General features: G+C 50.2%; 2 protein-coding genes across 2 annotated transcripts; one reads left to right on the top strand and one right to left on the bottom strand.

Moving 5' to 3' along the window:
- Positions 1 to 1,151: 1,151 nt before the first annotated feature.
- RNASEL (ribonuclease L) lies at positions 1,152 to 5,515 on the top strand (the record flags this gene model as incomplete). Its single annotated transcript, XM_082287009.1, is given in 12 exon segments — positions 1,152 to 1,764; positions 1,767 to 1,808; positions 1,811 to 1,886; positions 1,888 to 1,961; positions 1,964 to 2,185; positions 2,188 to 2,574; positions 2,909 to 2,997; positions 3,321 to 3,371; positions 3,375 to 3,511; positions 3,618 to 3,738; positions 4,874 to 4,995; positions 5,380 to 5,515. Coding segments are annotated over 12 exon segments (2,070 nt in total).
- Positions 5,516 to 11,231: 5,716 nt separating this feature from the next.
- RGSL1 (regulator of G protein signaling like 1) lies at positions 11,232 to 23,396 on the bottom strand (the record flags this gene model as incomplete). The annotated part of the gene is given in 17 exon segments (XM_082286970.1): positions 11,232 to 11,293; positions 11,419 to 11,514; positions 13,755 to 14,133; positions 14,137 to 14,159; positions 14,162 to 14,339; positions 14,917 to 15,055; positions 15,737 to 15,908; positions 16,607 to 16,736; positions 17,107 to 17,307; positions 17,526 to 17,724; positions 18,204 to 18,276; positions 18,663 to 18,749; positions 19,341 to 19,572; positions 21,261 to 21,323; positions 21,835 to 22,793; positions 22,876 to 23,094; positions 23,360 to 23,396. Coding segments are annotated over 17 exon segments (3,249 nt in total).
- Between the last annotated feature and the right edge of the window lie 221 nt (positions 23,397 to 23,617).

Here is a 23,617-nt window from a genome sequence, read left to right as displayed (position 1 = left end):
TGTTTAAAGATTTCCTGGAGCACAAAGCTTGCCACTCTACTCGTCGGGGGAAGAGGAGGAAAGTGCTCAGCCCCTCTCTTCACCCTCCCCAGGCTTCTGCCGTCCCGACAGGGACGAGGCTCTTGAGCCCCACCGGGCCCAGGGGATGCTGTGCTGCTTTTCTGGCCAGGAAAGTAACACTTTTTTCTTTCCCCCCTGTATTGCAAAAGGTATAGAAATTAATACAAGGAAATTAAATGCATCTAAATCAGTGAAATACTGTGTTTATTTCCTGCTGGGCAGGGAAATAAGCCATCCAGAAAACAATCTTTGGCTTTCCTGAGGGTAAATTAATGCAAATTTCTACTTTGTTTTTATACTTTGAGATTTCTCTATACTTTTCCTGATTTTCTTAGGTAATTTATTACCAGTTCAGCTTGTCAGGCAGTAGCTCCTGAAAGTGCTGATCACTATTAATATGGGTATTGGAGTCCCACTTTTTCTAGATACCAGATAGATAAAGGCAAATAAAGTCGTACCTGATTAATCTCGTAATGTGGTGAAAAGTTTAGGAGACACTTCCTGTCAGGTAGGGTCTCCTCATGGCCTATAGAAGCAGGAGGGATTAAGATCAGGGGCAGTCAGGACTGTGTGTGGTTGCCATCCAAAGCTGAAGGGGAATGCCCATCTCTGCCTGCCTGCTGCGTTCTCCACCTGATACCATTGCTGGGGGATGGCTTATCAGGTAACCTGTGATGCATCTGAGATAGCATTTATAGCAAAAGCAGCAGGGACGCCTCCCTGGGCCATGAGAGGGGCTGGGGGCCAGGCAAGGAAATGATGAGTCCGTGAGTGCCAAAGCTGTGCTTCTCTCCAGGCCTTGGCTCTCTTGGCTGGCACTGGCACTGCTGTCCTCAGCTGCCCCTTACACAGACCTGCAGGTCACTGAGTGTAAATGGTGAGGTTTCACAGGTTAATACAGCAGCATTTTCTGTTCATTAATCAGGTGAAGAGCACAGAGACCTTAAAATAGCACCCAGCGTGTTTCATCGGCCACACCCAGCACATCCCCCACAACCAAGGCACTGAGCACTGCACCTCTCCCATTCTTCTGTGGATCCCTGGGTGCTGGTGGGGAACACCAGAGGTGCAGAGCCCTCCCTCTGACCACCATGAAGCCCCCAGCTCAAAACCAGAAGAAGGTCTCTAACCCTCCCAGCATGAAGACAGCAGAAGTCCTTAACTTCAAGTTAAATGCTGCTGTGAAGAACAGGGATAAAGAAGCTGTTCTAGAGCTGCTGGAGCAAGGGGCAGATGTGAACTCCAAGGTAGACAGTGGCTGGACACCCCTGCAGACCACAGTGCAAACTGGTGAGGAGGACCTGGTCCATCTTCTGCTGGATAGGGGAGCTTCTCTGCATGCCAGGAAGGACAATGGTGGCACTGCATTTATTGAGGCAGGCATAGTAGGGAACGTGGATATCCTGAAGCTCCTCCTGGAGCGTGGGTCAAACATTAACGACCAGGACATCAACTGCTTCACAGCTTTCATGGAGGCTGCATGGTATGGGAAGGAGGAAGCCTTGAGATTCCTGTACAGCAGAGAAGAGGTGAATTTGAGGAGGGTGACCAGTGAGGAGAAAGCCAGGCTGCACAAAGGAGGTGCCACAGCGCTGATGGATGCTTGCAGGGAGCACCACTTCTCAGCCGTGAAAATCCTAGTCCAGGAGATGGGGGCTGATGTGAACATCTGTGACAAGAGAGACAGGAATGCCTTGATCCATGCTCTAAAGAAGGGTTCAGACAAAAAAGATACAAGTCAGCTGTCTCCACAGTTCATTCCTGCTGGAGCATGGTGTGGATGTGAAGAGGAAAGATGAATGTGGGAAAACTGCGCTCATCCTGGCTTGAAATTGAGAGCCCGGAGCTGGTGACAGCTTTGTTGAAAAAGGATGAAATAGATATTGATGTGGATGAGGAGGGCACACAGCCCTGATGGTGGCTGTGGAGAAAGGTGATTGCAATATAGCAAAGTTGTTGTGTGAAAAGGGAGCAAGGACTGATGATGGGAATCTTCTTGCAGTTGCAAGGAGAAATCATTCTCTTAGCATGGAAAACCTTCGTGAGCACAAGGCCAGATTTGTTCCAGAAACCCCCAGAGCCTGGGAGCCAAACAGCAAATGCTGGAGGGCCCAGCTGAAAGAGCTTGATTGAATGTATCGCCCATGATTGGCAAACTGATGATATTTCCGTACATCCAGCAGAGAATTCAGGATGGCATCTACCTCGGGCTCCATGGAGGGACAGAGGTAGCAGTGAGAATAACCTTCAGTTCAGAGGGTGACAAAGAGAAAAGGTTCTTTGAACAATGTTCTCACTGTGAACATCTACTGAAGCTCTTCCAGTCTGAGAAGGAAAAAGGCTGCATGTACTTGTGCTTCCCACTCTGGGAAAAAAACCTCCAGGAACACCTGCAGGATGCTGAAGGCCGAAAGGATTACAAAGCTGCTCTGAAGATGATCTTCCAGGCACTGAGAGAGCTGCATTCCCTCAGACTTGCTCACCAGGATCTACAGCCTGGGAACTACGTAATAGGTTATATTTTGCTTTCATTATGTTTTCATTTTGCTTTCCATGTAGTTTAGAGAAGAAGGTCTCACAGCTGTCTGTAAAAATACTGATGTCTTTGTGCTGAATAGGGTGGCTTTAGATCTCCTCTTTAAATAAGTACAGATATGTTCACAGAGAGAACAACCTTGCACATCTCAGTAGCTCTGCCCTCCTCCTCCAGGGCTTTGCAGGCAGATCAACCCACCACAGATGCCTTCAGAGAACATGTTTTTTAAAGAAGGGGCCATCCAGAAGTCAGTGATGGACCGCATGAAGGTCTGCCACCTTTATTTGTTAAAAACTTCTCTTATTTCCTCAGATTTAGGTGGCAAAATTTACTTGGCGGACTTTGGTAATAAAAGAAGGTTGATTGAAGGTCAAGAAGAACTTGTAAACTCAGATTTAGAGGTAAGTTCTCTGTGAATCAACTGATGGTTTAAAATTTTGGGTGCTCTCTGATATTCGCTGTTGCAGTGGGTCCCTAGGGAAAGGCTTTTTGCATCCCTGACTAGAAAATACCTTGATTTGTGGGAATGTAATGACAGATGTTGCTTAAGAGTGATGGTGATTTGGATGCCCATCTCCTCTGTCCTCGTGCACACAGCTTCAAGGTTTGTATGGGTGTGTATTTTAAACTTCTGGGCACCTACAGGGTTTAGGGATATGAGTCCTCTTCCATTAGGTTGGAAGTTGGGAGCGTGTGGCACAGGAGCAGTGATGTCTCTTTGCAGGCCCTGGGCAGGCTCATGCTCTACATTTTAACAGGGGGTAGGAAACCCCTCTAGCAAGTTGGCATCAAGGATTTGGCTCCCAATTCTCCAGATTACACAGAGGCTCTGGACCTTGTACAAAGCCTGTCCTCTCGTGATGAACGAGGCTTGGAAGGGTTAAGCAAACATCCCTACTTCTGGAGTAATCAGAGGTAAGTCCTGGGAGTACAAAGGATGTGGAATTTTGGTGTGGGAATTGCCTGTGGTGCTGGGAACAGTGATGTCCCATTGCAGCTAATGAAGTTTCTCATCCCACAGCAGGTTCAACTTCCTGAAGAGTATATGGAATCAAATCAAAGACATCCAAAACCAAAAAAGTATTTTTCAAGGTCCTAATGTCACTAAGACAATTTTTCCTTATCCACAGTGGACCAAAAAGGTAATCCTCTTAAATCTGGATTAGTGTCAGGTTTGAACTAGACATTCAGGCTGAAGCTTTTCCTGAGTGTTTCACAGGCTCTGTTTAAAAATGAACTGGAAAAAGTAGCCCCACACAAATACAGACAACTGGGAGAAACAATTCAGCTGAAGGCACATAGTCAAAAGATGTTGATGCTAAAGGGAGCTCTGCTGACTGGGGTGGTAGAAGGGGTTGGTCATTCTCAAATTAGCTGGCAGACCTTCAAAATTTATTGGTGGCCACTTAAGACAAGGGCCTCTGGCCCTTGTTACCAGCAAATTTCTGGCAGAAGTGTTTTGTTGGTTGTCTCAAAAGCAGAGAAGCCAGGCCTGCTTTGGCAGGTGACATTGTGCCACATCATTTGGGATCTGACAGTTTCAGTTCAGTACAGGAGGCCATGTGCTCTCATCAATGGCGCAGAGGATGAGGACTCTGGACTCCCTCCTGCCCTCCAGGCATCCATGAAAATCTTCTGTGCCATGTTGACAGTCCTAATAGTAAAGCCACACCTTGGCAAGGCAGGAGAGGAAGCACTTAGACAAATCAGGGGGCTGTGTGGTGCATGCCCTGTGTAGGTACAAAAATGCTGTTAGTGAGGATCTTCTTGTTATTTTTCTAAGTCCGTGAGAGACTTTTCTCTCTCACAGAAGAGGTAGCAGGGAATGTAAACAACCAAGCCACCTGCAACCTTGGAAAGTCTTGGTTATGGTATAGTAGAAAATATTTTGATAATGGATGTTTTAGGATTTTGGCCAATCACCCCCAAGGGGTGGCTGATCCTTTGTCCAATTAGACTATGAAGAAAAAAGTCTATAAAAGAGTTTGTAAAATAATTAAATAAATCAATCTTGCTGCACAATTCCTGCCTGCTGGATCTTCTCCTCCTCCTCCTCCCTATGGCTGCGGGACACGGTGATATACCGTAGGAACCAGGCCTGTGGTAATAGCCCTGCAGAGTGGACTCTTCTGCTCGTGGTGAGAAATAGGCTTTTGAGGGTCAGGAGATTTTCCCATGCAAAATGATGTCCCTGCAAAAAGGCAGTGGCTGCAGTGAGTAGATGTGCTGGTTTTGTGAGTGTGAAAGGCAGGGAATAATCTATATGCTTTCTTTCAGATTGACAAAGATATTTTAGATGTCATGGAAAATCCTAGGAATGCAAAACCATTCAAACACAACAACAACGTCACTGGCCTCTTAAGTCTCATGAGAAACATGGATGAACACAAAGACAAAGGGTACATGTTCTCATCATCGCCCCTGCCACAATTGCATGGAATCAGAGAATATCCTGAGTTGGAAAGGACCCACAAGGATCACCAAGTCCTGTCTTTGTCCAGGACAAGCCCAAGAATCCCCACCATGTGCCTAAGAGCGCTGTCCAAGATGAAAGCGGGATTAGGCAGATGGAGGTGCTGGAGAAATAGAACAAAAAACCAAAAAAAACCAAACTATTGAGGAGTTTAGCGAAGTTGTAGAAAAGTTGCAGCTCTGGGGTTTCTAGGAAACCTCCCCATGTTATCAGAAAGCCTCTGGAATGGCTTTTTCTCTGCAAGGGCATCCTAGAATATTAACCCCTTGGACAAGCTTTAAAAATCCTTTTTGCTTTTGTTCTCTTTCAGGATCAGCAACAAAATAGGAGACTATGCCAAGTATTTCCTGAAGTTTTTTCCGAAACTTACCATCTATGTATACAACAGTTTACGCCAGAAACCTGCATACAGTCACTTTGCAGACTTCCAGGACCCTTCTCTGTAGAATGTCACTGCCTCCTGTCCCATGTCTGATCCCACCATCACTCCTTTCATTTTTTATTTATTCACTTGCAGAAGAGCTGAAGACGTGAGTAAGGAGATGGGATAAAGCACATGCAGGGACAGAGTATGGAGGACTTAAACTAGGAAAGATTCCAAAGTGTTTGGTGTAAAAGCCATGAGCTTTGGATACTCTGATTTGCACTATTATTATATGTTGCTTATGGAAATGTTTTTCAGCTGTTGCAAAGGCTGGATTTTGTGGGTTTTTTTCAAACTGGGATTGTTATTCTTTCAATGACCCCACGGAGAAACAAACTTGAAATAAACTTGCCTAGAAAACAGATTCTATACTCCTTTAGGAATGAGGTTCCCCCATCCCCTCTGCACAAGAAGATTCTGCAGCACTATCGAACCACCACCTGCATCAGTGGTCCTGGCCTGGAGCAAAGATCCTTCTGATGGTCCCTCCCCCTGCCATGTAGCCCTGGGAGAGGGGCCCTGAGGGGAGGCACAGTGTTTCTCTGCCCCTGCTCAGCCTCGTTCCCCATTGGTTGGTTTGTGTTCCCCTGCGCGGGCAGAAGGACCCTCGGTCCTGTGACTGCGGAAGTTCCTCGGCAGAGCCCCAGCCGTGCAGCTGGGAAAATAAACATCTCTGAAACATCTACCAAGAATCTGTCCTTATATACTTCTTTCTATGGGCCTCCTGGTTTGATACATTGTGTTACAGAATCCCCGCTGTAACAAATGGTAGAGAATTGCCGGCAAGACACAGATCCCTAAGGACAGAAAATTTGTGCGTAAAAACCACTCTAGATCTCTCTCTTCTCACCTTGGTTTGGATATTCTGTCTAGACTATGGAAGAATTGTAGGAAATGTGGCTCTCTGAGCCACAGAAAAAAATGTATCTAGAAGTTAACGGAATCCTTGAACAACAAAACAAGAAAGTATTTGTTCTGGGAGATCTAAAACATTTTTTAACTGGCTTTTCAAAAATTTCTTCTATACTTCTTGAGACTTACTTTTTGATATTGAACCTCGTGGAACTAGTCATGGGTGTTTTAGGTACGAGATCTGGGATAAGATAAGGGATCAAACAAAACATGGACTAGCGACAGAAGCTCTTGAGGATCATTTGTATGGTCCCATTACCCCTAGAGCAGAGGATGGCCATAATCCCATGGCTGAGACTGCACAGCAGCCATCCCAGGAGCGCGTGACTGCAGCCGTGCCAGCGGAGGTGCCTGCGCTGGATGCGCCCGGCCCCCTCGGGAGCCCGCGCCTTATCACAGACCCCATCCCTGCCTCGGGGTTCCCTGCCACGCGACCACGAGTGAGGGAGCGATGCCACAGGCGCCGCGGGTGCCATGGGCCACGAGCAGCCAGGAACCAGGGCTCGGCGTGGAAGCCCGCTCCAAGCACACAGCTTGGAGAGCCCCATAGAGCGAGAAGCGGCGGTTTCCATAGCAACACGAGAAGCCGCACAGCGCCGAGCCGAAACAGGGCCACTCTCAAAGCAGCGTGGAGTTGGAGGAGCGGAACCGCTCGCAGGGCGCGGGACCGGCGGCGATGGCAACGCGGGGCCGCGCAGAGCCCAGACACGCACCGGAGCAGCGCCGCTCGGCAGGTGCGGAGCAGCTGCAACGCGGGGGCCCGGCCAATACATCAGAGTCAGCGAGGCGGCGGCCACGCAGGACCAGCAGCCACGACAAACACGCAAGCATGTGATAGGATAAGTTATAACAACGAAAATCACAGGAACTGTGAAATGATACAATGTAAAAAAAACCCTATGGATTTATAACACGAGATGATACAGGGGAAGATTTATTCATCCATAGAACTGCCATTAAAAGGAATAACCCTAAAAATTACCTGCGAAGTGTAGGAGATGGGGAAGTTGTACAGTTTGATATAGTACAAGGAAAGAAGGGTTTACAAGCAGCGAATGTTACTGGGCCTGGAGGTATTCCAGTCAAAGGCAGCCGTTATGCACAAAATTATGAACAATATCCATCCCAGCAGCTTCCCTACCCACAACCTCCTTTCCCGTTTTATCCTATACCCAATATGAACCCCTTCCTAAATTTACCCCATCCCCAGTTTATTCCTAATCCGTTTTTCACCCCATGGCTTCCCTATAGAATTCCCTTTCCCTACAATTCCTCTCCAATGCCGAGGGGGGCATGAAAAGGGGGAGGGAAGAAATTAAACCCTCTCCTGCCTCAGTTTCCCCACAAAGCATGCCCGGAGAGTCCTGTCTCCCTTCTGTCAGCCTTAAGATGTTCCAGAGAATCTGTTTGGACATTTAAAGGCTCAGGAGTGTGGCTTGTATTATTTTAAAACTGTTCTTGTTATGTTTACCCAGCCGTTTTCATTCTCCTTTTATTAAAATAAAACGGGTGAAATGTCAGGGTCTCCTCCCCCTGCCGTGCAGCCCTGGGAGAGGGGCCCTGAGGGCACAGGCACGGGGTTTCCCTGCCCCTGCTCAGCCTCGTTCCCATTGGTTGGTTTGTGTTCCCTGCGCGGGCAGGGACCCTCAGCCCGGACTGTGAGGGTTCCTGGGCAGAGCCCCGGCCGTGCGGCTGGGGAGATAAACATCTCTGAAACAGCTACCAAGAATCTGTCCATAGATATTTCTTTCTATGGGCCTCCTGGTTTGATACATTGTGTTACAGAATCCCCGCTGTAACAGTCCTGGGAACCTTTTAAATATGTAATAGAAGTTTGACTACACAACTGTTGATAAGAAAATGCAACCAGGAGAATGCTGACTCCTCTTGTGCCAATATTTTTGGGTTTTTACCCTTCTTCCCTGCTCTTTTTTTCTTGCTCACTGTGCCTTTCTCATGCCCAGAAGGCAGGATGACACCCAGAGATGTGTGCTCAGCTCTCAGCAGCGGGGAGAGCAGGGGGCTATGGGGTGCCCTGTGCTACAGCAGCATTTCTGCTCTTGCATGAGGAGAAGTGAGGCCACGGGCCGGGCTCCTCCAGCCTCCTGCAAAATGCCATGTTTCCAGCTTTCTGTGACCTCTGCATCTTCTTCCATCACTTGGCTGTTTCGCTGAAGGCCTGGGACTTGGCAGCCTCAAAAGGCATGCCCAAAACAGCGCAGTGATTAAACTCAGGGAGGCTGTGACTTATCTCTCTGGGGCAATCTGACTGCTGGGAAGAATTTCCAGGGATGGCTCCTGTGCTCTGCGGAGCTGTGTCCTGCTTTCTGAGAAGCCAGAAGAACCAACAGGCTGCTGTCAGAGGAGAAATCTGATCCATGCACAGCATCTTCAGAGCAGATTGCTCCCAGAGCATCAGACCATGGGAGGAAAGAATGCAGGACTGGGAGCAAGGCTGGAGAAAATACCAGCCTGCCTCTCCCAGAAGGATGGGCCAGTGCTCCATGAGAAGCCAGGCAGGATGGAAAACCAGCGGGCAGTACTGCAGCTGGGTGGTGTGGCAGTGTCTGGGGCACAGCTGGGGGCAGAACCAACTGCCAAAATTAGTGCTGATGGCTCCCAGCATCGATGCCGACCTGGGAGGTGCTGCTTTCCTTTGCCCTGGGCAGGTTTGCAGTTCATGGATGGTGCCCAAAGGTGTGATTTGGCCCCACACACTTCATTCCCCTGCTGTGCTGCCTGTATTTGCTGTGCCTCTGCCTTTTTCCTCTGCTGGGGCCCCCCAGTGTGGAAGGTATCTTTTCAGCTTTATACCGGCTAGCGCTTGTATTTCAATGCCTTAGAAAGCCTCGAGCAGCCTTGAGAGGTAGCAAGGGCGATCTAGCACTTTGGTAGCTCTAAAATCGGTACCTGAATCAGCTGCAGAGCAAATACCATCAGCAGAAGCAAAGAGGGAGAAATATAGCTCCCTGCCTGCTCAATTCCCTGCAGTTAGAAGCTTTCAAACGAGACAGACAACCAGAGATGTTCGCAGGAAAGTCGCTGAGCTGAGTGAGAGAGCGTGGCCTCTCCTCGACCATCCTTTATTAGGAGAAGGGGAAAGGGGAGGACTGGGGGCGCACCCGGGGTGACCGGCCAGTCAGACACTGCTGAAGAGTCTGAGTTACATTTGGCTTTGCCCGCGCTTGGAACAAAGGACCTCTGAGCACATGTCTTTGGGAGGGGGGAGGGGAAGCTCGGAACAGGCAGCAACACCCCAGGACAGCTGGCTCAGCCCAGTGTGATGGGATCAGATTCTCTCTGTCCTGGGTCTTGCATGCTGAGGACATGTTTGTGTGCACGGGGGTGCTCCCAGCTCAGCATGCCTCATCTGCTGCTCTGAAAAACAAACCCACAAACCAGCCCACAGAAGCAGTGGAGTGAAGCCTGTTCTTAGCTGTGGTTTTGCTGTGCTGGGCTTCAGGCACATCTGTGAGGCCTTCGAGGGCCTGGGCTCAGCTGGGCTCAGGAGTGTTAGTGAAGGGCTCACAAAAACACAGCAAGTTTTTGGGCCTGAAAGCTTTCAGGGCAAAATCATCTCCCAGCACAAGGGCAATTTTGAGAGTTGGCCACATTTCATGTTGTAGAAATGGCATCAGCTTCCCAAGCACTTCATTTAAGTAAAAGTTACTGGGTTTGGGTAGTTTTGATCCTCAAGAAGCAAAGTGTTGATAATCATAAGTGATAAATACGAAACATGTTGTCATCTGCCTTCAAAATGTACCTGGTGTTATTCCCAGGTTGCACTCTTCTAGGATCTGGGATTAAAAGTGGTTAAAAATAGCTGAAAATGACAAAGCTGAGAGCTTGCCTCTGACAAACTGATAAAGGTTGTGGTCTTTTCTTCATGAGGTCCAAAGAATATTTGTGATTTCTGCAGCTTCCTGGTGACTTGGCAAAGCCACTTTGACTCAGTTTCACCTGGGGAAAATTGGGGCCTTTGCTATGATTTGGTTAGTGCTTTTTAAACATACTGGCTTTAAAAAAAACAACAAAAAACCAAAACCTCACCAAAAAAAAAGCATGTTGAAGCCCCAGTCAAGCACGAGCTGATTTTGTTGGAAAATCAGAAAAGCTTTGGCAAAACAGGCACCATCTCAGCAGCCAGGGACAGCTAAGTGAACCAAGTAGGCTCTCTCAGCCTTGCCACCCACAGGAAGTATTTAATTTGTGTAGAAAGGTGAGGAGCTGAGATACCTTTTACAGATACATGTGAGGAAGGAGACTTGTGTGGTATTTCAGCTGGTAACACATCACAGCATGTCCCTGCTACGACTGCAGAGCTGTGAGCTGCTGTGCTGTCACCAGGTAAGCTGGACGATGCTGTGAATTGCTTTATTTTTAGGTCTTATTGCTGACTAAGTGCAAACAATTTCTTGTGTCCAGGCTGCTCAGCTTCCTTGGATCCCACTCATGTGGGTGGTGTTTTGGGAGGGCTCCAGCTCAAGGGCAGGCTGTCCTACCCCCTTAGTTCCTGGAGGGAAGGAAGAGATGCTGCATCAGTGGCTGCTGTTGCTGGAGGCAGGGTGAGGGTGATCAGGAACCAGCACATGGCTGTGTGCTCCCAGGGAGGAATTCTGGCCATGGAGTGGGTGATCAGGGATGAGCAGAGGGCTGTGTCCCAGGGAGGAGTTCTAGGCATGGAGAGGTGCAGCAGCTGGGAGTTTTCTGTGACTATTACTGGAGATGGTGGGGGTGAGCAATATCCTGCACAAATCCTTGGGATTTAAGGGGAGCCACAGCCTGTGCTGGTGTGGTTTGGAGGAGGTGAACACCTCTGGGACCACCTACCCGCCCTGCAGGGCAGACTCGCTAGGCGATGGCCTCTTCTCCCCACTCAGATCGGAATCTGAGAAAAACAACGGCACAAACTTCCCACCATGGGCTGCTGCAGGGAGCCCTCAAGCCCAGCTCCCATCCCTGCCACCAGAGCTCCCCTCAGGAGCAGGAGGGTCCCTTTCAGTGCTGGCTCACCCTTTTGCTCCTCTGAAGGCTCAGTTTTCTTCTGGGGCCGTGGCAGCAGGAGCTCAAGCCCTTCTGACAACGTGAAGATAATGATAGGCTTTTTACCTGGTGAGGGAAAAGACATGGAGTGCTCCAATGGCAAATGAGGGAGTACAGCTGTGTTGTCCCCCTCAAACCACTTGGGGCTTGCCCAGAGCACAAGGAAGGATAGCTGAGCAAGGACTTGAGTTACCCAGATCTCCCTGACTGCAAAACAGTTTGGGGGCTGTAGGGTGGGGGTGACGTGTCCCAACCTGGTGCTGCGGCAAGGCTGGGGGGGTCCTGGGTGGAAGAAATGGGAGATAGGGAAATGTGCCAGGCTTTGTGTCTGCCTGGGCAGCTTGTCCCAGGAGTCACCCTGGGGTCGGGCAGCGTGGCCAGGCTTTCAGGGAGCGACAGTGCCACAGTGACGCCTGGTGATGGCTCACAGGTCCCTGCCTGCCACCGCCAAGCCCTCCTCACACGGCATCTGCGCAGCCCTCAAAATAAGTTGGGTGACAGGAGGTTTTCTCTGAAATTACAGGTGTTTTCCCCAGCAATTTCAGTGCTTTTTAAAAGGCAACAAAACCAATTTTTTTTCCCCCCCAGCTCAAAAGCAAGTTTTTATCTAAACGTCAGAAAAGCAAGATCCTTAGAGAAACGTCATTGGTGGAAGCCTAAGGTGCAGAAAAATGTCTCAGGAGCTGGTGTGGACATCAGCACAGTCAGAAACAGCTGCTATTTTGGGTCACACATCTTGTCCCCACATGCCAGGAAAGCTGAGGGATTTTTTCTGCCTGGCTCCCATTACTCATCCCTGTGAGATGCAGCAAGGACCAGTGGCTTGGGGACTATTGTCCCAGGGACAGTCTCTGTGCGATTAATGTCCATGCTGGAGAGATCACAGTCTTCTATGTGTCCAGAGCAGCTCCCAGTGCAGTTGCTCTCTGTGGCTGTAGTTAAAAGCAGGCTGTGCTGCTTGGGACTGTCCTAACCCTTGCAACAGTTTGCACTGATTTAATCACAGAATAATTTGTGTTGGAAGGGACTTTTCAAGGCCATCTAGTCCAGCCCCCAGCCATAAGCAGAGACACCTTCCACTAGACCACATTTCTCAGAGCCTTGTCCAACCTGATCCTGAACATTTCCAGGGATAGTGCTGCCACAGCTTCTCTGGGCAACCTGTACCAGTGTTTTACCACCCTCTAGTGTAAAAAACAACTTCCTTATCTCTAATCTGAATCAGTTTAAATGTCACTCTCTCTGCTCCCTGAAGACCCTGGCAAACACTGTCCTTGTTCTTGTCACTAGCTTGGAATACATATGTGATACATGAGGTTTTTTGGTGACTTTTGCATTAAAACAACTACGTTTGAGAAGGTCCTGGAAGTGCAGTGAAGCTCTGTAACAAGGTGGAGACCCAAGCTGAACATCGGATGTTGTCCATGGAAATACTCAAGGTGTGAGGTGGTTTGAGCTACAGAGATGGCTTGGCATTCCTGGAGCACAGGGCTCTGTCACCCCAGCCCTGCTGTGGACCAGGAGCTCAAGCACCTGCCTGGAGAGATCCAAACCCTCAAACTCTGCTGCTTTTTAACCAGAACTTGACAGTGATAAATGACAGGGAGCAGAACAGCAGCTTGCTGATGCCCACTCATCCATCAAAGCAAGATTAGTATGTGCCTATTTCGGTTTCCCCTTTAATCAAAAATCAATTAGACAATTTCCAAATGAATATTCAGCCAAGGAGTGGGTTGTCAGGCTGACTGACAGCACTCAGCACCACTTTGTGTTGTTCAGTTTAGAGTTATTCAGTGTACTGAAACTAAACAAGTGTATGAGAAAGAAAAAACATCTCTTTCCCTGGATGTGTCGTCACCTCAAATCCTGATGGAGCTTATTCTCCATTACAGATATTCAAAGCACCCTCCATGGAATGCCACTGTGCCTGGTGTTTGGCTACACAGTTGTTCTCCTTTTCCTGCTCCCATTTGATTTGCAACCCAAAAGATTGGGGTTTTAATTTCTGTTTCAGGGGGTATTCCTGAGTATTTTTAACTCAGTTATTGAAATAAATAGGAATTACACAACAGTTCTTTGCTTGGGAAGTCTCTGTGCTCACTTCCCTATTCACCAAAGAAAATTTCTAAAATCCCACTGGACAGTTTTGACTCATTTTGACAGGAGAAAAATACTCCATTCCATTTTTCCAGCAGGCCTACACCACATACAGCCTCAAAGCTGTATGAAAGAGGGGGTCTTTTAAAGGGAACCCTGTAGAATACCAAACCCCCAGGTCTGGATGTGTCTGCACTGGAAGAACAAACCTGGAGCAAAACGTGCAGCAGAGGGAGTGGCCACCAGCTTCCTGGGACCGTGGATCTTGGGTACTTTGGAGGAGGTTTTTGCAGGAGGTGAAGAGGCTGGAACCCTGTCCTCCTTGTGGTCCCAGGAGCTCCTGCCTGCCTTGGGAACCTGAGAACTCCTCTCCTCCTTTTGGACCTGGGAGCTCTTGTCCCCCTTCATGAGCTGAAAGTTCCTCTCCTCGTCATGGATCTCAGAGCTCCTGACCTCTGCATAGGCCCGAAAGCTCCTCATCACTGTCCAGGTGCAGAACCTGCGTGAGAAACACCGGAGACAGTCAAGCTCCAAGGAGAAAATTCCAGCTGAGCCCCTGGGGAGTGTTTCATCTGCATTTTCAGCATGTCAGAGGAACAAGTGGCTGGCGATAAAGGCTGGCATCCACAGAGCCTCCTCCACCTTGGGAGAGAGGGGATAGATAGGTACCTTCTCCAGAAGTACATCAGGATGGGGAAGAGGGTGACCTTGGCATTGTGGTAGATGGCCCGGGTCACTGGCCCCTTGGAAGATAAACGCCAGATTAAATCCCTCTCTTTATCAGAGATGTTGACCTGGGCACAGAAGAAACCAAAACAGTTTGCAGCACTCCTGATGGGGCTGGGTTTCTCTCCCTGGCCCCACCTCAGCAGTCTTTAAGAAAAGAACCAAATTACATCCTGGCTGCATGCCCCAGACACAAGGGCAGGATCCCACCTGGATTTCTGTGGAAAGCATTGTGCTCTCCAAAGGGGAGATGGCAGTGCTACTGGAAGGGGATGGAGTGGGTGCAGTGGGGAGGAGGTGATGGTGGCATTGGCTTCTGGACAGTGAAAGGACTGGATTGGTGCTGTGCAGCAGCATCCTGATGCTTCAGCCGTGGCATTTGTCCAGCAGGTAATGGATAATCCCCATTTCTTCCATCCTTATTCACATGCTTGTTCTCAGTCTATCTGGGTCTGGTGGGGGATTGCTTCCCACCCCTCACAGCCCATGTAGAAGTCCCAAGCTCCAGAGCATGCCCCAAAATCACCACAGCAGATCCAGACCCCTGCCTGTTTCTCTTTCGCCACCACTGTTCCCAGCTGCGCTGCCTTGAGCAGTGAGCTGGCAGCAGTCTCCAGCCTTCCTGGGCAGGTCCCAGGGTCTCACCCGCAGCTTTGGGGGGATATCAGAGTTCAGGAAGAGTCTGCTGATGATGTCAAGTTTCTTTTTGAGAAAGGCAATGTGCTTTTCTGACTGCATGCTGCAGGGTGCCACAGCTTCCACGGAGTCAGCCAACCTGGAAAACCTGCAAAGGCATGTGGGGTCTTGCTCTGAGACAAGTGCTGGTAACTGCCAGGCTAGACAGTCATGTTCTTGCTTAAGTTAGTATTTTCTTGGCCAGAAAAAGCAGTCCTCAAGGTGTGGAACAGTGACACAGGAGATATGAAAAGCCACCTCCCTCTTCTGCCACCCTCGTGGTCCTAGGATTCACCTGGGGCAGGTGATGTTCTCCCTTTTTGGGAAAAGAGGAGGACTGAAAGCTGGGGATTTGCCTGTTGTGGGGGTGTTGGCTGTAGGGCTGGTGTCCATTGGCCATGGATTGGTCTTACAGGTTTGTTGGGAACATGGACAAAGTCAAGGGAGAAATGCCACCGCAACTGGGAGTTCCAGAATGGTGTAGGCAAAATGTTGGATTGCTTGGGACTACTAAACCAAAAGGATTTCAAACAGGAACCTGTAGCAAGGGGATGACTGCAAGCTGAAGTGGAGGATTTGGAGGTCTCCATCAGAGATGGCTTTGGGCCAGGGCCAAGGGAGGCTGGTGCCAAGGCCAAGTTGGATAGAGCTCTGAGAAACCTGGTCCAGTGGGAGATGTTCCTGCCCATGGCCAGGAGTTGGAACAAGATGACTTTTAAAGTCCCTTCCAACCCAAACCATTCTGGGATTCTGTGGTGGTACCCAAGCACCTGGTGGAGGAAGAACTTACTTGTCCATCTCCAGGTAAAAGCGGAGGTCATCGACGAGGAAGTTGACGACGATGACCTGTTTGTCCAAAATGCAGCGTTTTATCAGCGTCACCTTTTCGAGCCGGGCTTTGCCCTTGTGGGAGCGGGGGGTCCTTGAGAGACTTTGGTTCTTCTTCTCCTTGATGGGCAGGTCTGAGACAGGGGAAGAGATGCTGCGTCCTGCTCCTCAGCACTGAGTTTGCTCCTTCACCTCACCTGTGCTTCCCTTACCTGCATTCAATTTGCTGAGGACCTTTCTACCTCTGTGGATGACACCTTCCAACTAGCTTAGTAATCTCCTCCATCCCTCCTCCTCTTTGCACCCATGGAGTCTTTATGTTCACTGTTTCCATAGGGAATGGCCTGTTACTAAAGCCCCCCGGTCTGTCTAGCTGTTGCCCTGGCTCTGACAGAGCCCACAAGCAGATGAGTGAGGATGAAAAGGAAAAATCTGTTGTTTCCCCCATATAAAAAATTCTCTTATCTATACAGGGTTTCTGTATGTTTAGTAGATTACTTTTCTAACTGCTTTTCCAGCCTCCTCTCAAGCCTGTGAGTAAACTTTTTGTTTAGGTCAGCTCCCTGTTGCCCAGAAAATAATTTCCTTTTGTTTATTTTTCTGGCCTGTCTCACCTTAGCTCCATTTAGTGTTTCCTGGTTTGGGGTTTTTTTTTGAGGCAGGGATGCAAACTTGCATAGACAACATTGTTTGAGAGAGATGCAACAGCGTAACGGGGCAATAAGTCATGGTTGTGGGAGATAAGGTACACGTTTCCTCCATTTTCTTCTCTACCTAAACCCAGGCATGTCCTGGGGAGGGAGGAGAAGGGGTGGCAGGACACTGGACATACTTTCCCTCTCGTTTCCTCTCTCCTGACGGAGAAACTCCTCAAATTCCACACGGCGTTTGTAATTTTCCATCTCCCTCTGGAACTTGCAGAAGCTTCTGACAAGCTCCCGGATGGCATCCCAAGCCCATTGCTGTGGAGACATGGCACAGGTGGCATCAGCCAGGGGCTGCTCCTGGACAGAGCCCTCCAGTTTGGACCCACCACTGTGAGCTGGAGTAGCCTTGGCAGTGGGATTTGTGACCCATCCATCATCTTTGCTTTCCAGTATTTCTCAGTTTCACTGGTGGCCACAGGTGATGGTGTGAATCACTTGGCCAGTCCTGACCAGATGTGGTGAAGTCTGCGTGAGCAGGACTCCAGAGCCCGTAGGAGAAACACTTTCCCTGCTGCCATTTTGCAACCTCACCCCATTTATGTGACATCATTTGTCTCACAGCATCTCCTCGCTTTCTTGCCTGGCAAACATCCTCAGCCTGCCAGCAGACAGTGTCTTTCCCTACCATTCTCTCTGTCTTGAGTTCTTCTCTGCCTTCCTGCATCTGATGACGACGCCTAGACTTGGGCTTTTTGCTCCAGGGCAATAAATCCTCCTGCTGCTGCTGCTGCTGTTCCTTCTGTTTCTGTTTCTGCTTCTGCTTCTGTGTCTGCTTCTGCTTCTTTTTCTTCTGCTGGTACTGCTCTTCCTCCTCATCCTCCTCATCCTCCTCATCCTCCTCATCCTCCTCATCCTCCTCATCCTGCTCCTTAACCCTGCCAGATGGGAGAGCAGAGAGAGCATCAAGGGCAGCCAGATGCATGAGGAGGGCACTAGTTTGGTGGAAGGGGGGGAAGCAGCTGATAGGGGGCAGCCCCAGGGTTGGGGTCCCACTCGACTTCTGTTCCTGGAGGAGGTTGGACAATGGTACAGGGCACTAGATACTCTCCCCATGGCTCTCTTCTTGCACTTGACAGCCTTGGGGTTGTCTGTCCTGCTTATCTGCAGTGTTTCCTCCTCCAGTCCAGCAGCCTGCAGGCCCAGAAGTGATTTGGTAGGTTTGGGGTGAGGGTCTGGATGGAATATCAATGTACTGGCTGATGGTTCATAGAAAAATGCATTTATAGCAGTTGCTGTCTGGCCCCTTGGGGTGGGATGGACGTTGAGCAGGGTGCATTTGCATAATTGGGCTGAAGAAATCAACTCAACCCAGGTGCTCACCATCATTTTTCCATTTGCTTTATGTCCCAGTGTGGAGCTGCAAGGACTCACAGCTAGAGTATTCTCAGGAGGTAAGACACAAGTCCAGAGATTTAAGTATCGCTACAGAGTGATTTTAAGGGATTTTTCTGGGAATCTGAGCACTGCCGAGGTGGAATTCCAGGACTTGATTGAGGATGAAGTGCATGAGACCTGCACAAGATGTGAAGAGTAAATCTGAACAGGGGGTAGAGGGTGGGGGGTGTTAATTTTTCTCCTTTCCCTGGTAATTGCAGTTTAGACCCACAGGCCACCTATGCCTACATCTGAAAGGGCCAAATGACCAAACAGGGAGCAGTGGTATGACAGGGAAAAATCTGAAAGAGTGGAAATAGCAAAGCTCTGTGCTGCAAAGTGCCGGACCTGCGTCTTCTAGATGACTTCTTTCTTGCAGCAGCAGCAGCATTCTCTCTAGCAATCCTCTCGGATGCAACAGCTGTGGGGACAGAACAGGGTTGGCCTCTTCCTCAGATGACAGCCAGAGCCTGCTCACAGCTTGACCCTGGAGCCTCCACATGGTGTCTGTGTGGTCACTCTGGCCCAGGAGACACTGAGTACTGTGGGAGCTCTTCACCTCTCATGGTTTGACCTCCTCAGCGTCTGCTTCAGAGAAATCCCCCATTCCCACCCTCCCTGGCTGGATTAATGCCCCAGAATACAGCCTGTCATGGATGGATAGGCCTTTCCTTCTGGAGAAGTTCCACCAGATGATGCAATGCCTGCAAGGAAGACCCCTACTCACTCAGTCCCTGGAGCACCTCCACAAGGGTGATTGATGTTTGGGAGCCCACCCTGCCTCTTGTCTGCCCGGACTGGACTCACCAAGTGCTGCACTCATCAGCTGCAGAAGCTCCTCTTCCTTGCTTGGGCTACCCACAGCCAGCTCATCTGCCATCATCCTCTGGAATTCTGCATCAGAGAGAGGAGAGGGGACAGATCCCATGTCCATTACCTCTGGCTATGACAGCCCTTCAGCACTGGCTCTGAGGGCTGGATTTTGACTTGTTACCTTCCTTGTGTGTCCTGTTCCATGCTCTACCTGTGACACTGCATTTTTTGGGTACAACTGATGGCCCACAAGTTACAGGGATGCTTCAGGTGACCGCAGGTGCCCATTCTCAAAAGATTGCATGAGAGAACAAAGCTGAGGGGTTACACCAGTAGCACCAGCATGGCCAGTCCCAGCATCCTCAGGAAAAGGCCAAGATGTGGAACTGGGGTGGCAGGAGCTTTGGGCTTTAGTCACTTTGCTGTAGCCTTCATTTGATCTGGTGACCCAGGCCAGTGCAGGGATGTGGCTCTGGTACTGGCCAGAGAATTTGGCCCTTAGATCACTGCCAAAGCTTTGATTACAAATGAAGGCTCCCAGACCCACTGTACCAACCCACTCCATGATGTCCCTGACCTGTTTAGGGTCACTGGTCGCTGCCAGAGCATAAAATACACTTTACTGGCTTCAGCCAACGTGAGCCACATCAGGAATTCTGAGCCTCCTCTTACCAGTGCTGCCAAGGAACAGTTTCATCTCTGCCTGGATGGAACCCCCTTTCTGGAGGTCCCGAGCAGCAAGTAATTGCCAGTGCTCAGAGGAGATCCCTTCCAAGCTCCTTGTGCCATGCAAGACCTGGCTCAGCTTCAGGGACTGGTTCATCCTCTGGGACAGGTAGAAATGTTCCCATCTGCCAGCAGCATGGCCTGGCACCTTGGGCATGGGGACATCGCTCCCTGGAGCCTGTGGCGAGAAGAGGGCAGGATGATGGCACACAGCATCTTCCGCATCTCCAGCACTGTGCCCACATGTTTTACTGTGCGTCAGACTACAAACCTGCCCAATTTAGATCTCTGCTTGAGCTTTAGGCAGTCTAGAAGGAATCTATGTGAACACAAAGTTCAGCATAGACCTTACACCTACCCATGCAGCTGCCTAAATCCAGCTCACAGCTGCCTGCAGTTGGAATGTACTGGGGACAGGCAGCCAGAGGTAGGCCAGACATGGCCTTGCAGCTTTCCTGATGAGTTCAACATCCCTCCAGGAGGGCTGAAAACAACCCTGAAGGTGTCCCCAGCAGCCTGGTAGCCTTGTGTCCTGTTTTGTTGGCTGCTGTCGCTGGAGCTGGCTCCAGCTGGTGTGCTGGGAGTGCCTCCCTCATCCCTCCCAAGACCCTCCTGCAGGTTTTGCCTCTCCCCATGGACAAACAGTTTGCACAGCTCGCCAAGCAGGGGCAGAGTGGCTGGTTTCTGGTTGAGATCTGAGAGCAGGCACCAAAAATAAACCTGCTAAGCCCGCAGCAGTTCCCCTGACACCAGAGCAGGAGACCCAGGAGGAGTTTGGCTCAGGGGATCGTGCCCACAGAGAGCACAACCCCAACACCTGCTGCAGAGCTAATTGTACTCCCAGACCAGTTCTGGCCTCGGAGGGGAGATTTCCTTGACAAGAGATGCACAAAAACCTGGGCAGCTAATTAACTTCCAACCAAGAGCAGTTAATGAGTCGGGGTCAGGAGCTGCCAGCTGACTTTTCCAAAATGGTCAGCTATCACTGGCTGAGACTCTGGGAGCCAGGTCTTTGAGGATACCAAGCCCTGACAGCCTCTCCTTAACAATTCCAGGATCAGCTGCTGATTTGACATTTCATTTGGGGGAAAACAGTTGGTTTGAAGAACACCATCTGCAGTGAAAAAAATTGCCTGCATAGGTTGTGCAGGTACCAAAGCAGGTGGGATGCTCAGGGGGTTCTGCCTGCAAGGATGTTTCTGGGTGTAATGCTGGAATTTGGGGTAGGTATTATGGGATTTCTGATGCCAGGAGGAATAATAGTCTGGGAAGAGTGCTTGTGTGACTCTGATTTCTTATATCATCCTTTTTGGTAGAAAAAAGTATGTGGAAAACCTGAGGGTGGTTGAGTCACAGGCTAAAAGGCTGCATGGCTTCTTCCCCCTTGTGCTGGCCAGGTACTGCTGCTGGGACAGGGTCATCCCATGTGTGTCATGCACATGAGTCACATTAATAGGAGTAATAATTACACATTAGTAGGGTGGGCAAGGAAAAAAGCCAGGGTAGATCAATTCCCAGAAGCGCTGGGCTCACCCTTGCCTGCCCTAAAAGCCTGCAAATATGTTTCTCCCTGCTTTTAGGCAGGATCACTGCCTATCTCGGGGAGCTCTTGCAGGGTGTGCCTGCAGTGCTGCCAACTTAAGAGGATGCTATGCTGGAAGAGCTAAGGATCATTGCTCCAGGAAGCTGGAATTGGGTAGGATCTGCTGTGTCACCCTGTGGCAGCATTGGCTGCAGATATCCTGGGATGCTGGACCTCCAGCTAATGCTGGGTTTCTCGTCCCTCCTTCTCTGTCTCTCCAATTTTTCACATCCCCACTGGTGCCTGCACACCCCCCCGAGGATGCCCCTCTGCATTCCCCTTACCATAAACTGGAGGAACGTCCTGTCATCGTCAGCCAGAAATTCCTCATAGAGGCAGCAGAGCAGCTGAGGAGGAGCAAAGGGGGATTGTGCTCAGGCAGTGCCACAGTGCTGGTGCCATGGGTGGCTCACAACTTGCTGAGATGCCCAGGACAAGCCTGCACATCCAGCTTGGTCCATTGGGCTGCCCAGGGGCTGCCCAGAAGGGTTGGGGTGCTAAATGTGTTTTACTGGGGTTGTGCTGGAACCAGTGACAGATGCAAAAAGGTGGCCACTGCCCTGTCATTCCTAGCCCTTGGAATGTGCATCTAGCCAGGGTCATCAGAGATGTTCAGTGACTGCTCACCTCTGCTCTACTGCCCAGCAGACTAGTGAGGATGCTCCTCTCCACTGGCCTGGAGCATCTTGGTCACTGGTCCAGTACAAGGTGACCACAAGTTTTCCCTTCCTAATCTCTTTTCCTCTTAATTTTCCAAATGCCTCAATTCTTAAACATTCTCACAGCCCTCACATCACCACAGGAGGGCCAATGCCAGCTGTACCTCCCAGGCTGACCACTGCCAGCACCCCTGTGTACCTTGCAAATCTCCTTCTGTGCTCTGAATATCCAGGGGGAGAATTCTCCACACATCAGATGGTTCCACAAACTCACAACAGTCCTGGTGTCCAAGGGAAGCTTCTCAAAGCTGTCCTCCTCCAGGTAGGTCTTGCAGATCTTTTCCCCAATCAAATGGCGCAGGAAGAAGCTGTTTTCTCTGCTGGAGTCCAGCACCACAGGCAGAAACTCTTCCAGGTCGTGCCACAGATCCAGGAGATGAGTCTCCATGGACCGGTTCTGGCACTGCAGGAAGTCTCTGAAGGGCCGTCCTGCACAGGCCTCAGCACTAAGGGCCCAGGGAAGGAAATCCAAGGTCTTGACTGGCTTTTTTAAGGATGGCAGTTGGGCAAGAGATGCAGAGGGAAGCAGGTCAGAGAAGATTTTCTCCTTACAGAGGTTTTCTAGATCCTGCTCTGCACTGGACTGAGGTCTTCCAGGAAAGGTTACTCCTCGTTTGCCTCCAAAGGCAGTATTTGCAGGATGCTCTGACTGCTGGGGAATCGATCCCAAAGCATCCTTATCCAGACACAATTCCTCTGTTCTCCCAGCTGGCCCTGGCTGCCTCTCTGGTTTCACCTGAAAAGTGGCCATCTTCACTTCTTGGGTGTCTCTCCCCTCCTTGACCAGAGCCCACATTTCTGCTTTAGTCTTCAAGCTGCAGTAGGGCCCTGACACATCCTGTCTCCTTTTGATGTGCATTGTGGGGAAGGGCTCTGAAAGGCCTGGGGGTTCCTGCCAGCTGGCCTGTGATAAACGTTCCTGATATTCCTGGAGCAAAGGCTGGCATGATTCCTCTTCCTCCATTCCCATCTTGCAGTATATGAAGAATTTAGGGAGCCAGTAACTCTGAATCATAAAAAGGGCCTGTTCCTGCATCTTGCTTAGGATCTCCCTCCTTGTGCTGATGGACTGGATGTGCTTGGCTTTCGGCAGTGATCCTGAAATGGATGCAGGGAATTACGATGGGGAGATGGCTCCATGCAGTTCCCCAGCCAAACCAAGAAGGTGATGGTATCCCACCTCCCTGCGAATATCCGGGAAAGACCACCTCTCTGGAAGGGCAGTGCTCATCCCCAGCTCCTGTGGTGGTGCAGAGGGTGATGACGCTGGAGCCTTCACGCAAGTGAGTGGCTCTCAGCCTGTGGACCAGGGACAAGAACAGGTCTCTCTGACTCCTATCTGACTCGTCCAGATCCAGGAGCCTTTCAGTGATGAGCCAGAAATCAATCAGTTCTTCCCCTATGGATCAGACAAGGGCTGGGAGTTGGAAGGAGTCCCTGAAAGCCCCAAGGATGGATGAAGCAGAAGGAAAGATCACCTGGATGAACCGAGGGAAAAGCAGAGAAAAGCCAGGGTAATGCATCTTCCTCCCAGCTCTGCTGCTGGCTCACCTTCCAAAGCTTTCTCTGGGATCTTACCCATGCCCCCAGCTCTGTGCCAGTGTCCTGCTGGACAGGTGGCCCATGGCTGGCTGGGAAGGGGCTGTGGAGCATCCCGTGCCCACCTGCTGTTCCTTGGACGAAGGCCCGGAAGTGCCGCATGCCATGGCTCCCACTGATGCACCTCTCCAGCAGCCACTGGTCAGCGCTCTGCCAGTTCAGGAGCTCGGCTGCAGGATGGAGTGCACAGATGACATCAGGGGTTGCCTGCAAGAAAACTCTCTAGCTCCCGCCAGCACCCTCCAACCTCCCTGAAAGAGACTGCTGGAGGGAGACCAGCAAATCACCCTGAACTGGGAGCTTCAGACAGGCTGTGGGATGCA

This window comes from Coloeus monedula, assembly GCF_965178545.1.
Source record: "Coloeus monedula genome assembly, chromosome: 9".
Taxonomy (NCBI): Eukaryota; Metazoa; Chordata; class Aves; order Passeriformes; family Corvidae; genus Coloeus; species Coloeus monedula.
Note: the sequence above shows the minus strand (reverse complement) of the source record. Positions and strands in the feature narration are given on the sequence as shown.